Here is a 13,097-nt window from a genome sequence, read left to right as displayed (position 1 = left end):
TGATGGTGAGTTTGCAGGGGTTGAGCAGGCGATAGTTATGCTGGCTTTGGTTTCCTGTCTTCTTTCCTACAAGAAAATTTTCTTGGGGTACTTGAGAACCAGCCTGCCTGTTGTGTTGGCAGGAGCTTTGAGCAGAGTGAGGAGAGACCTGCCCCCACCCTTTGGTGTGCTGGGAGTGGGGAGGTGATGCAGGGCGCTTCTTTGCCCTCCTCAGCTGGCCAGAAGTTCAAGTTCTACCTCTGACCCCACCCTCACAATCACTTTAGATGGCAGACCAAGTTCCCTGCCCAATTGTAGTGTTTCTGGAAAAGCTGCCTGGATTGGCATCAGAAGCAAGTAGCAAGTTAAGGGCAGAGAGTTTCAGCAGTTCACTTCTGAGATTGACCAGGTTGCCCCAAGGCTACTTCTATTAGCCTCAGTGTCTCTGTTTCTTTAACTTTCTTCCATGGTGTTTATGAGTTAAAACGAAAGATTGAGTGTCTTAAGTGTTTCTACACTCTTGAATGTTCCTGTGCATTTTTCTTTAATACCTTGTTATCCTGGCCGTGGCACACCCAACTCCTCACTCCCTCAACAGGCCGCAGGCCTGCCCTACCCTGCGGGTGCTCACGTGCGCTCACGTGGCGGGGTTGGCCACGCCACTATGAGGTGGGGCTGCTGGGGCTGGCACATCTCCTGGTGGATGTCTGAGCCCAGGAAGCAACTGGGGAGAGTGGCTGGTCCTCAGAAGAGATGGCTGAGTGTCTGCCCTGACCTCGCACAGTTTCTCAGGACTGTGGTTCATGTGGCAGAAATGCCACTGTTTTAATTTTTCTCTAGAAAAATAGAACATGCCATTCTTCATGGCTTAGGCAAACCATTGGATTGATACTTTTGCTTTTCTTAGTGTGTCATTCTCGTTTGCAATCACATACCATTTGTTGCCATGTAGGCAACTGGTCCGTATTTAAAAAGAGAATTTCCCAATCATGAAGTCTACAAATACTGTTCCAAAAAGTTGTTTTGTGTGTGTGTGTGCATACGTGAGTGTGAGTGCACATGAAGACTGCATATTTTTCATGTTATTTAGGTTCTTGCTTTTTACATCTTGGTGTGTTTGTTTTATTTTAAGGATGAATATAATAAAAGTGTAAAATGAATATCAAGTAGACTCCGTAATTGAATGATTTTTGTTACTACATGAGTTTGTATGTAAAGCTGGTCACACTTTGGTTGACAGATGGAGCTGACTTGATCATGGATAATCTTAAACCAAATCAGTTGTGATAAGTGCACTGAGTAGATTTTAGAAATAATCAGTGTTACAATATCAGAGTTGTCTCATGTACATGCTACAGCATGTATGCAGCCCTCATAGCTGGTGTTTGGAATTTTAAGGAAGACAGACTGTCAAGCAAACAAAGAAACTGATTTTATTTTAAATCTGAAAGGGGATTTGTTTTGCCTGAAGATCGCATGAACGCTGTATATCCCAATCGCGTGGGGATAGTGTCCAAGGATATTTTTCAAACATTCCTGTGAAGATGTGATCTAATCTTTGGACAAATATATAGACATATGGTGAATTTCTATAACACTTAAATGGAAGAGCTTTATTATGAAACTTTGACATATATGATCCCGTGTGAAACATTGTGTGGTGAAACCAAATTACTTTCTAAAAGCTTGGTTAGCCTGTTTCTTAACTGTTATTGATTTGTATCAATTGGAGAAATGTGCAGAGAGGGGAACTGTCAATTTACAGTTGCTGGGATTCCCAAAGGATGGTGAGCGCTTGAACTAATGTCTTTTAGGAACAGCCAATAGCAATTGTGAAAATAATTCCTTCCTTTAAAAATAGATAGGTGACACAAAGAAAATGAAAAAGTTCTCTGCAGTGGATTTTTTATTGGCCGATTCTGGATCTTGTGGCTGAAATTGTACTGAGCTTGTATTACAAGTTGGAGAAACGACTGCGGAAACTCTTCGTTGCTGATAACTAAACGATTGAATTAATTCTCCCCCATCAGGTGTTCACTTACAAGCAGAGGACAATTACACACGAGAAGGTGACTGCTATGCACCCCATGAATGAGGAGGGCGTGGATGACATGGCCACCTTGACGGAGCTCCACGGGGGCTCCATCATGCACAACTTATACCAGCGATATAAGAGAAACCAAATATATGTAAGTTCTGCTTTAATTCCCTTTAAAAATTCCTCAAATTTGAGGGAATGTTTATTTTTGTTTTCAAAGAGTATTTCCCGCCTTTTGAGAACCTGTAGTTAATCTATGTAAAACTGTGTTTTCAGGTGATTTGCCAAATTGGAAACGTGATTCAATAAATCATGTTTTTGTGTTTATTGCCTTGATTTTATTAGAGGGGATTACTTCAATTCAAGGGTAATTTGACGCCTTTCTTCTTGTGAGTGATTCTGTGTCTGAGTGTTCTGTTACATATAAGTCACGCGGAGTGGTTTGACTTCCTCAATTCAGGGCTGGGGGAAAATGTGGATTTGCAAACAAGTTTTCTTCTTTTTTCTCCTTTTATGGATCTTCACTTTTTTTCTGGCTCTGGAGCCCATCCGGGGGGATGTTTGGATTCAAGGGAACTCATCTTTCTTATTCGTAAGATGCCTGTTGGCTATTTCGAATGGAGACATGTCCATAAAAAACAGTCCTGCATATTTTCCTCTCAACTTTGATGCAACGTGACTATATCTATATTATAAGAGTAATATTTAAAAATCACTTCTATAATAATCACTTTTGACATTAAAGTACGTATATTACTTCATCTGCTTCATTACTTTATCTGTGTGAGTCTTTATAGTAAACTGAGGCAACTTCTCATACATGTTTATTTTTCTTGTCAAGTTCAAATTCATAGTTTTTAAAACCCCACATTTTAATATTGTAAAAACCATTGATCTTTTGTTCTTTAGGAGTTATATTTAATTTTGCCAATATGTTTGTGATTATGGTGAATAGTAATAGTATCAGCCTTCACAGTGGCTCTAACTGAAACTCAAGGCACACTTTGTATTCAGGTTCCTCCAACTGATCTACTCTTAGACCGGGAGACGAGAGCTGGGAAAGGGGAGGAATATTTGTGGATTTTTAATGCTTAATTTTCCTCAGCTTAAAAAAAAAGTATGTTTATTTGCCTTCTTTTTATATTGTGAAAGTGTCATTTTTGCCAGATTGACCTAATGTTTCCCAAATGTTTTCAAACAGCCCTGTCTAGAGAAATTCAATCGTGTTGTAGTCCTCTGACTTGTTGAGCTTGCTTACACTAAGTGTTTAGATTAAAATGTTTTCCATATGTTCTTCAGGAAAGGTAACGTTTCATGCGTGTTGATATAAAAGTGGCTATATACAGTCAGGCGCCACATAACGACATTCCCGCCCACGAGGGACTGCGTATACAACGGTGGTCCCAAAAGATTAGTACCAGACAACCTAGGTGTGTAGTTGGCTATCCCTTCTAGGTGTGTGTAAGTGCACCCTATGATGTTCGCACAACAATGAAATCACCTAACAATTAATTTCTCAGAACGTGTCCCTGTCGTTAAGTGATGCTTGACTGTATTCTGTGTTGTGCATGGTTGGGCAGACTGTGCATTTACTCCTGTTCCTATCCCAAAAATCTTCTCGAAGGTGACCAGTGAACTCCCTCCTTCCCATGGAATACCCACTCCACAGGTGTCCAGGTTACCATGTACCGTGCCTGTGTTTTTAGTATTACGTATTGGACACTGCCATGTAACTATTTGTTTACATAGCAGTTTCTTCCTTGGTTTGTCAAGGACTTTTATATTGTCTTTTTGAGCCAAGGACATTGCCAGGCGCCTGGTAGTCGTGCAATAAATGTTTGTAAAATAAATGCCACGCATATTAGAAATAACCTAGTCTAGTTGATAATGAAACGTGAAGCTAGATTGAAAATGTTTTAATTGGTGTATGTCTCTAGTAGGTATTTCAGAGTTCATAGTCTTCTGTTTTTAGACCCAAGTTCTTATGACACATTTAATAATCCAGGGAAAGTAAATCAATTAGGAGGAAAAAAAGACTACCCAAGGGGTTTAAAAGACAGAGCCTTTTAAATGTTTTTTTCCTTCCTCTTTTCATGATGATAAACCTGATAGCTAAATTGCCCAGTAAACCCTGTGAATAGGATCTGGTCTTTTTTTTCCTAGAATGAAGATCTTTTTCCTCCCCTTTGAAGGAAAAACACAGGATTTTTGTACATCCAATTTGCAGTTCAATTCAGTTAATTATGCCTTTATATGCCTTCCTTTTGAGACTTGGATAATTGTATTATTATCCGTAAAGCAGCCACCATGATTTTCTTATCGCTGAAGCTGTTTGCAGTGATGCTGTACCTATCAGACTCATGCCCCCTGTCAGAAAAGCACAGCTTTCCCCCTTTCATCCCAACTCCAAATGGTGCCTGTCTGTCTTTAAAAGAGAAAAAAATGACTTGTAACACAGGTGCTGTATTAGTTTTCCATTGCTCCCATAACAAATTAGCATAACTATACCAACTTAAAACCACAGAAATTAATTCTCTTGCAGTTCTGTGAGCCAGCAGTCTGACAGGGGTCCCACCCGTCTAAATTCCAGGTGTGGGCAGGGCGGCGTCCTTTTTGGAGGTTCTGGGGAGGATCCATTTCCTGCTTATTCTGGTTGTTGACAGTTACTTGCAGTTGTAGGATTGAGGTCCCCATTTTCTTGCTGGCTCTCAGCTGAGGGCTGTTCCCAGCTTCTAGAGGCCCCCTTCCTTCACCTTCAGAGCCAGCGGTGGTGGATCGAGCCCCTCTCATGCTTCAAATCTCTCCTCCTCGTCCCTTATCTCTCTGACTGCAGCCTGGAAGGTTCTCAGCTTTTAAGGATTCATGTGCTTCCATTGGGCCCACCTGGATAATCTCCCAGTCTCAAAATTGAATCACATCTTCCAAGTCCCTTTGTTGTGCAGCATCACAGCCACAGGTTCTGGGAATTGGGCGTGGACATCACGGGAGGGGGCTACATTCTTCTGCCTCCCCTAGGTGCCCTCCTTTGAGTCACGCTATGCAGAAGGAACTGCTGTGGGTCTTCCCCACTGCTCTGGATCTTGCATTGTTTGCTGGCTTTCTGGTCCGAATTGGCTGGTTACACAGGTCGCTGGTAAGCAGACCCGTCTCCAGGTAGAGGGTTCTGCTGGCTTGTGCTGAGAAGGACTGTTAGCTTTTTTCTCCTTGAGGACCACCATTACTGCCTGAGAACTTGAATAGACCCCAGGAAAATTATTTTTTCCAGCCCTTAGCATCCTCCGTTTAAAATGGAGGTCTCCTAGACAAGACAGAGCTGAGCTCCCTTTTCTCCACGCACTTCCTCTTGGGTCTGTGTTAATAGTTTACTCTTTCCGGGTGTGAGTTTTTTAATTTACGTTTTTTGAAAGATCGGACGTCGTAACTCCCATATCTGACAGGGCTGTTTTAAAATTAAAATGACAAGTGAACGCTTTAGGAACATTGTTAACCTTTGTACCTTTCTCCCCATCTTATTCGTCTCATACCACCAAGTCTTTATTTAGAAAGCTCCTGCCTGGAACTTGGCACCGTGTCCTGCAGGGCACAAGGCTGCACTGACTTTTGTCAGCGTGTGGAGGTCTGTGTGACTCCAGCCTCGCCGCTGGTCCTGGTGGAGCTGACACCCTGGTTAGAGCAGCTCTACTCTTTCCATAATTGCATTGTGTAAGCCCCTGCCTTATGCCCTGGTGCTGCATTCCATTCCTGGAATTTCAGGTTCTTCATGCCTAAGGCTTCACCTTGTCAGTCTTTCCCATTCTCTAGTGACTTCTCAGATGAGACCCCTGCTCAGCACTTCAGCTCCCAACCTGGGAGCCCATCAAAAACTTCCACTTTGAACCCCTGTCTATGGGCTTCCTGCCATGGGGGCTCTCCCCCTGATTGCCTTGCCCCTTGGAGAGGGTCTGATGAGGGTCCCATCCTCCTCTGTCTCTTCGCACCACTGATGAGACCTGATGAGAACAAGTACCCAAATCTATAAGTTCCTAAAGACTCGGGGAGAGGAGGGGCAGGATATGTGTTTATGGTACAAAGAGATAAGAGGTGGAGAGAGGTGGGTCAGCCTGAGTTGGCCGTGAAAAGCCCTATGGAGGGGATAGCAATAATGACAGTACAAAGGGGAGAGAGAAGAGTTGGTTAGAAGGAAAGGCTAGTGAAACACATACATGAAGATGGAGAGATGAGAGTGAATTTGGTGTGATGGCCTCACTAAATTGGGAGAAGGTTCCTTTGCTTATGGAATCTGGTGTTCATTGGGGAACATTGAGCAATTAGAAGAGATAGGCAGGCTGGGTCAGGACACCCTTAAAACAGTGGTTCTCAACCAGGTGATTCTGCCCCCAGGGGACATTTGGCAATATCTGGAGGATTTTTGGTTGTCATAGCGAGGGCAGAGGATGCTAATGGTATCTAGTTGGTGGAAGCCAGGGATGCTGCTAAACATCCCACAGTGCCCAGGACAGCTCCACAACAAAGAGCTCTCTGGCCCAAGATGTCAGTAGAGCCGAGGCTGAGAATCCCTTCCTTAGTTAAAGCTAGTCAGCAACGTCTGAGCTTGGTGGTATAGAGACTACACCATCTTTGTTAAAAGTTTTAGAAGAGAGAACTTCCCTAAGAAAAAATTTACAAAAGTTGATGGGAAGCGATGTGATATGGACCATAGAGAGTGGATTGGCTGAGAGAATGTTGCAGTAATTCAAGGATGAAGAGATGAGGGTTTTAGACTAGGGTAGTGATGGGTATGAGCTAGAGAAGAATAGATCTGAGAATTGTCGGGGAGGAGGTGAAGGAGGAAAGATTAGCTTTAATGACTCCCAGCCTTGTCAAGCCCCAATGGCCATGAGAACATGGCGCTGACAGTCCTGGCAGCAACTCGAGGAGAGGAGAGTGGGAGAGACGGGTTGGGTTTTGGATGTCTGTCGTACTGTATTCTCTGGAGCCTGGATCATTTCAAATTGTTATGTACCCAGCATCTAAACACGGTGTTGACGAGAGCAGATGGGGTTTCTGTTGTATTAAACGTAAGCTCCATGTCCGGTGGAGGGACTGCCAAGCAAGCCCCGTGAGGTGGCAGTTTTGTTTTCCGCCGGATGGAAGAGAAGCACATTCTCCCCATTATAGGGTTGGTCGTGCTCTGGGTCAATTGTATGGAGGAGACTCTTCTCCCAGCCTGTTAGGAATGGCTCAAAACCACATCACGGGGAAAGCTGCAGGGAACTTCAGAGCTTGTCTGCAATTATGGTGTTGGGGATGGCTCCAGAGGAAGCCGTTCTGTGTTCCACCCAGCTCCTTGGTTAGTTTGTTGGTCTTGCCGAACAAACAGTGCAGAGATGAGAATCAAACGAGCCCATTTTAAGAAATGGGGCTGTGTCTAAAGATAAATGCTATGCAAGCACAAAAGATTCTTCACAGCTAATGTATTTTTAGGTGTTTCAAAAATATCCTCCTTTGGTTAGGTGGCATTTCAGACTGAAGCTGTAAATGTATTTGATGTTGTTCCTGAATTAACTTGGAAGCCTGCTCCTGTCAAGCAAAAGGTGTTAGCAGGCAACAGCCAGTGAAAGACCTATTGATTGCAGCAGGCAGGTGAACTGGGTTCACCTGTGGGGAATTATGGGCTGCGTGTGGTGTTAAGACTGGGCTACCATGCCATGGAGTCTACTGTTTTGGACATGCAAACCTAAATCTGCGATTCATTTCCTTGAGTTGAGTTTTCCCAAAGTAGACTGTTTTTTGGTTGGTTTCCGTCCCTTCCCAAAGCCAGTGTCAAGTAACAGTGTGCCTCTCACGGATTCAGGGATGGCCTGAAGACCGGATGGTTAGCAGTCTTGGCATGTATCTCATACCGGGAACAGCTGAATACAGTGTGGTTTGTCAGGGGGTTTTTTCCACATGAAATCAAGACTGGTGTTGCCAAAAGATGATTGTAACCATCTGTCTGACTATATGTATTTTTAAACTTTACTGAACGTTTATGCTTTTGAGTGGCCACTTCCACATCAGCACATGATGGTGGCAATTAGGAACTTTGTTTTTGTGATTTTTTTTTTTTTCCCCTTTCCTGCCTCTCTTTTGGGTCAGATCCCTTTCAATAATTAGGGAATTTTAGTTAGAAATTCACTCAAATTAAATGGAACATCACTTCTAAATTTAAGAGTTTGACTTCAGTAACAACTTGAGTTATCTGTTGTAATCTAGTTTTCTCTTCAACACACTTGAATGCTTAAGAGTTTTTTTAATTGTTAAAAAATGTTTTTAATTGTTTAGTTGGATAACAGTGGCCAACAATTTTGTTGTGTAGAAGATAGTGGGCATGGAGTACTAGAACACGGTTAAAACATGAAATTATTTGGTGGATTGGTGGTCAAATCGTGTGCCTACAATATATCTACAGAGATGAGCACTGCATATGTGCCAGGCTGAGTGCTAGCTCCAAGGATGCAGAATTACTCTTATTTACAGTAATTGTTTCTTGGAAGATTGGATTATTGAAAGGCGCTGCTCCTCCAAGACCTCCCAGTTTATTGGTGAAGATGGACACAAGCAAACCATTGACAGTAGCTCAGGGTGACAATGAGTGTGATAAAAGTAGTTACTGGAAACACAAAGAATGAGCATCCGAAGGAGGAGGTGAGAAGTTCAGAAAATGATTCCCAGCTGAGCTGCGCTGAGTTTTGAAGCATTCGTAGGGGAATTTGGCCAAGAAAGAGGGTGGTGCATTCCCAGCAGATCAGCATGTGCAAGGCGTGAAAGAGTGTGATGCATTTGTCCAACTGCAGGACGGTCAAGACGCTGGAAGGCAGGTTGCGTGCAGCTGGCTGGCAAGGTGGTCAGGAGCGGGTGAGGGAGGGCTCTGTGTAAGTTACTGAGCTCCAGTTTATTCGTGAGGGCTCTAGGGGATGACTTGAAACGTGCATTCTGGAAAAACTCAATCTGGCAGTGGGGTGATGGATGGGTGCAACAGGTATCCAGTCCAGTCTAGGAGGAAGGGTGAGCAGCAAACCAGATGGAAAGTGATGGGATTCCGAACCAGTCCTGGGGGAGTTGAAGTGTGAAGGATACTGAGGCAGAATTTAAGTGTTTGGGTTTTGGGGGCAAGTGGGCTGAATTTCACAGGGTGACTCCAAGATTTCTGGATTAACCATTTGTGTAGACCATGGTGCTGTTTGTCAAGATGTGACTATGTGAGAAGAAACAGGTGTTTTGGAGGAGATCCGCCTTGTCCATGTTGAGTTTGAGCTAAGAAATATCCAAATGAAGATGTCCAGTGGGCCATTGAGTATACGGATCTGTAATTTAAAAGTGAAGCTGCATTCAAGATCAAGATTTGGGAAGTAAGTCATAGCCATATTTAGCTGAGATGAGAGAGGTGGGTGGGGAGAGGGACAGGAAGAGGGGGAGAGAGAAGGAAAGAGGAGAATGATGAGTAGGAGATAAATCTGGCTGATGAATCCCACTTCTAAACAAGTTCTTCCCTTTAGGAAAGTATGCCATGGCACTGACTTTAACCACTTTCCCTAATGCTTTTCAGAGTACTTGGTCTACATCCAGTTTTTCAGGACCACATGGTGAGAAGCAGTTGTGGTTTTCTTTTCATTAACAAAAACAATAATAAATACCTCTGATTCACATAGCACTTTCACATAGCAATCATGTGGGGTAACAGAGGATGTGTTGTTATCGCTGATGAGAATCTTAGGCCCAGAGGGGTTACACCAGTATACCAGGGAAGGAAGGCTGAAGACTTCTGGGTCTCTGATTTGACCAACCCTTGCTGTCTAGATCATTTGCTCCTATGTTGGAGTAATGACTTCCCTGTGGTAGCACGGATCCCTCCATATCTACAAGCAGAGGGCATCTGAGGCCACTTTCAGTTTTCTTACTTATGTTTGATTTTTTTTGGTAGGGAGGTTAGGTGCTAGGTATTACACCCTTATGCCTTTTGAAAACCTTGAATTGGTAGATTTCAGATTGAAGAAATGCAGTGAGTTTCTCCCAACATTTTTAAGCAATATGCACTGCAGCTGTTCCAGATTATTAAAATGGGCAGGGAAATGTATTTTTTGGTGAGTTCTGTGGAACTTTTCTGACTAGGAAATTTTTTTTTATGTGCTTCAAAATAGAATGTACTTTCTATTTCTGAAAAGCTGTTAAAATGACCAAGCTATTTATTCTTGTGGAATTTGGAATCCAATATGAGGAAACCAGTACCTGGCCCCCCCCTCATGTTTGAGACGTGCATGTGTCCAGAGTCTTAAACGGCATGGCGTTATCATGGCCATTTTTAGAGCCATAATAATACCTTTTTATAGAGTGATAAATGGTGCAAGCATGCAACAGATGTTGTCTCACAGCTCTTAGGATTTCCTCCTTCATTTTATCTTTGCTTCACTTGGCACCTACTTTACAACTAGGCTCTTCTCCTACCCCCTCCACTCTGCAGTCGCCATTTTTACTTATTACATGTTGAACTTGCCTTATTATTCAATGAACCTCTTATCCATGCAGCCTTTCAGTGACAAAATAACCCATGTGAAGTGGTATGTTGAAGGTAGTGGGAGAAAAGATAAGATGTCCTTGGCCGTAATCATTTTTGCTGATGGATCTCTAAGATGTCACCTAGTTTGTCTTTCTTTGAATAAACTATGAGGAATTATTACTGTTGTTGCCATGTTGTCTATACCTCTGTTTTAGGTGGGTTCAAAAGTGCTATTTGGCCTGAACATGGGCACAAACAGTGAAATCTCAATGAGTAAGTAACTGAAGGCCTCCCTTGTGAAACTGTTCTGAGAAGAATTCGTTAAGACTTGGGCTGTTCTGTCACTGTTTTGGAGCCGCTCAAACGCTCTTCTCGAGTATTCCTATGGGTTGACCCAGAAGGTCATGGGAGCTGTTGAAGAGTATTTTTGTTTTTTGTTTTAATGAGGTTATTGAAGAGTTTTAAGCAGGAGTTTTGATCTTGAGAAGTTCATGTGTCAAGTGTGAGCTTGGATTGAGCATGCAAGACGGTGTGGGAAATCAGTGAGGAAGGAGGCTTTTGTGGGAATCTAAGCAAGTCAGGCCAGGGTGGCAGAGACGGAGGGAAGGAGATAGATTCTAGAGTTAACTGAAAGCAGAGTGTACAGGACATGGAGACACTGGCTGCTGGCAAGGAGGCTGGACAGAGTCTGGGACGATTCCTGTTCTGTCCATGGGAGAGTGGTGAAGGGGGTCCCCGAAGACCCACCGTGTGGCATGCTGGGAACCCGGGTTCCTGTCCTCACTCACACTCACTGGGTCCGTGACTGTAGGGGCAGCACTTACCATTCCTTCATCTGTCAGAGGAGACAGAACACTGGCCTCTGCCCTGCCCACATCTCAAGGTTACGTCAGGGCAAATGAGGGCGTGTGATGATGTGTCTGCACAGGTAGGATTGTCCTCTGTGCCCCAGGATTATGAAATGTCAGGTAAAGTTGTTTTGGAAACATGAAGACTTAATTGTCATTTCAAGTCTGGTGACAAGCCTTTTAAGAAATGACTTAGGTCATTAGTGAGAAAGTGAAATAGTAAAACTTGTGCCTTTGTGTTTTTAAGAGCCTAGTTTACCCTTGGTACTAAATGGAGGTACTAGGGCTGGCCCCGTGGCTTAGCGGTTAAGTGCGCGAGCTCTGCTGCTGGCGACCCGGGTTCGGATCCCAGGCGCGCACCGACGCACCGCTTCCCCGGCCGTGCTGAGGCCTAGTCCCACATACAGCAACTAGAAGGATGTGCAGCTATGACATACAACTATCTACTGGGGCTTTGGGGAAAAAAAAAGGAGGAGGATTGGCAATAGATGTTAGCTCAGAGCCGGTCTTCCTCAGGAACAAGAGGAGGATTAGCATGGATGTTAGCTCAGGGCTGATCTTCCTCACAAAAAATAAATAAATAAATAAATGAACTCTAATGAGATTATTTCATCCCTGAAAATCTAAATGCCTTTTATTCTCTCCCTTGCTGAATAGCCGGTAATTTGTCATGAAAGCATTTTTGTTTCTCAATTTGGGTTAAATTTGAAGGTGTGTATCTTAAAACTTTTTTATTAAAGTTGAGGAGCGTGATGCTTCTTGTTACTTACCCTTAATTCTGCACTTGTTTTCAGATCTCTCTTTGAACTTATAAAACAGAGACTAAGGTATTCTATCAGTGCCAGAATTCTCAATATTACTTAATAGTGTAACACCCCCATCTGAGGTTTTGCTTTCCGAGGTTTCAGTTACCTGCAGTCAACCTTGGTCCAAAAATATTAAATGGAAAATTCCAGAAATAAACAATTCATAAGTTTTAAATTGTGTGCCATTCTCAGTAGTGTGATAAAATCTCACTCGGTCCCACCTGGGGCGTGAATCATCCCTTTGTCCAGTGGATCCGAGCTGTATCCTGTACCCACCCGTTAGTCACTTAGTAGCTGTCTGGGTTATCAAATCGACTGTTGCGGTATCGCGCTGCTTGCATTCAAGTAACTTACTTTTTACTTAATAATGGCCCCAAAGCACAAGAGTAGTGATGCTGGCAATGCGGACGTGCCAAAGAGAAGCCATCAAGTATTTCCTTTAAGTGAAAAGGTGAAAGTTCTTGACTCAATAAGGAAAGAAAAAAAATCCTATGCTGAGGTTGCTAAGATCTACAGTAACTTTTATTATGATATATTGTTATAATTGTTCTATTTTATTATTAGTTATTGTTGTTATTCTCTAACTGTGCCTAATTTATAAATTAAACTTTATCATAGGAATGTATGTATAGGAAAAAATGTAATATATAGTATATACATAGGGTTTGGTGCTATCCGTGGTTTCAGGCCTCCACAAGGGGTCTTGGAACATATCCCCAGCAGACAAGGGGGGACTACTAAAAACATTAAATATTTTTTTAATTTTTAAAAATGTTTAATTGTGGTAAGATACACATAACAAAATTTATCTTAACCATTTTTAAGTGGATAATTCAGTAGTGTTAAGTATATTCACGTTGTTGTGACTCTTTTAGAACTCTTTTTATCTTGCAAAACTGGAACTCCATACC

At 42.8% G+C, this 13,097-nt stretch overlaps 1 protein-coding gene across 2 annotated transcripts in view; it reads left to right on the top strand.

Annotated features, from left to right (window-relative positions):
- Positions 1 to 13,097, top strand: part of MYO10 (myosin X) — a 214,477-nt gene that overhangs the window by 90,301 nt on the left and 111,079 nt on the right. For both annotated transcript variants that reach the window (XM_004422691.3, XM_087443157.1), the window contains one exon: positions 2,010 to 2,168. In XM_004422691.3, coding sequence (XP_004422748.1) covers positions 2,010 to 2,168 — 159 coding nt within the window. The remainder of the gene's footprint in view (positions 1 to 2,009; positions 2,169 to 13,097) is intronic.

This window comes from Ceratotherium simum, chromosome 18 (assembly GCF_057802395.1).
Source record: "Ceratotherium simum simum isolate JZ-2026a chromosome 18, ASM5780239v1, whole genome shotgun sequence".
NCBI classification, from domain to species: domain Eukaryota; kingdom Metazoa; phylum Chordata; class Mammalia; order Perissodactyla; family Rhinocerotidae; genus Ceratotherium; species Ceratotherium simum.
Note: the sequence above shows the minus strand (reverse complement) of the source record. Positions and strands in the feature narration are given on the sequence as shown.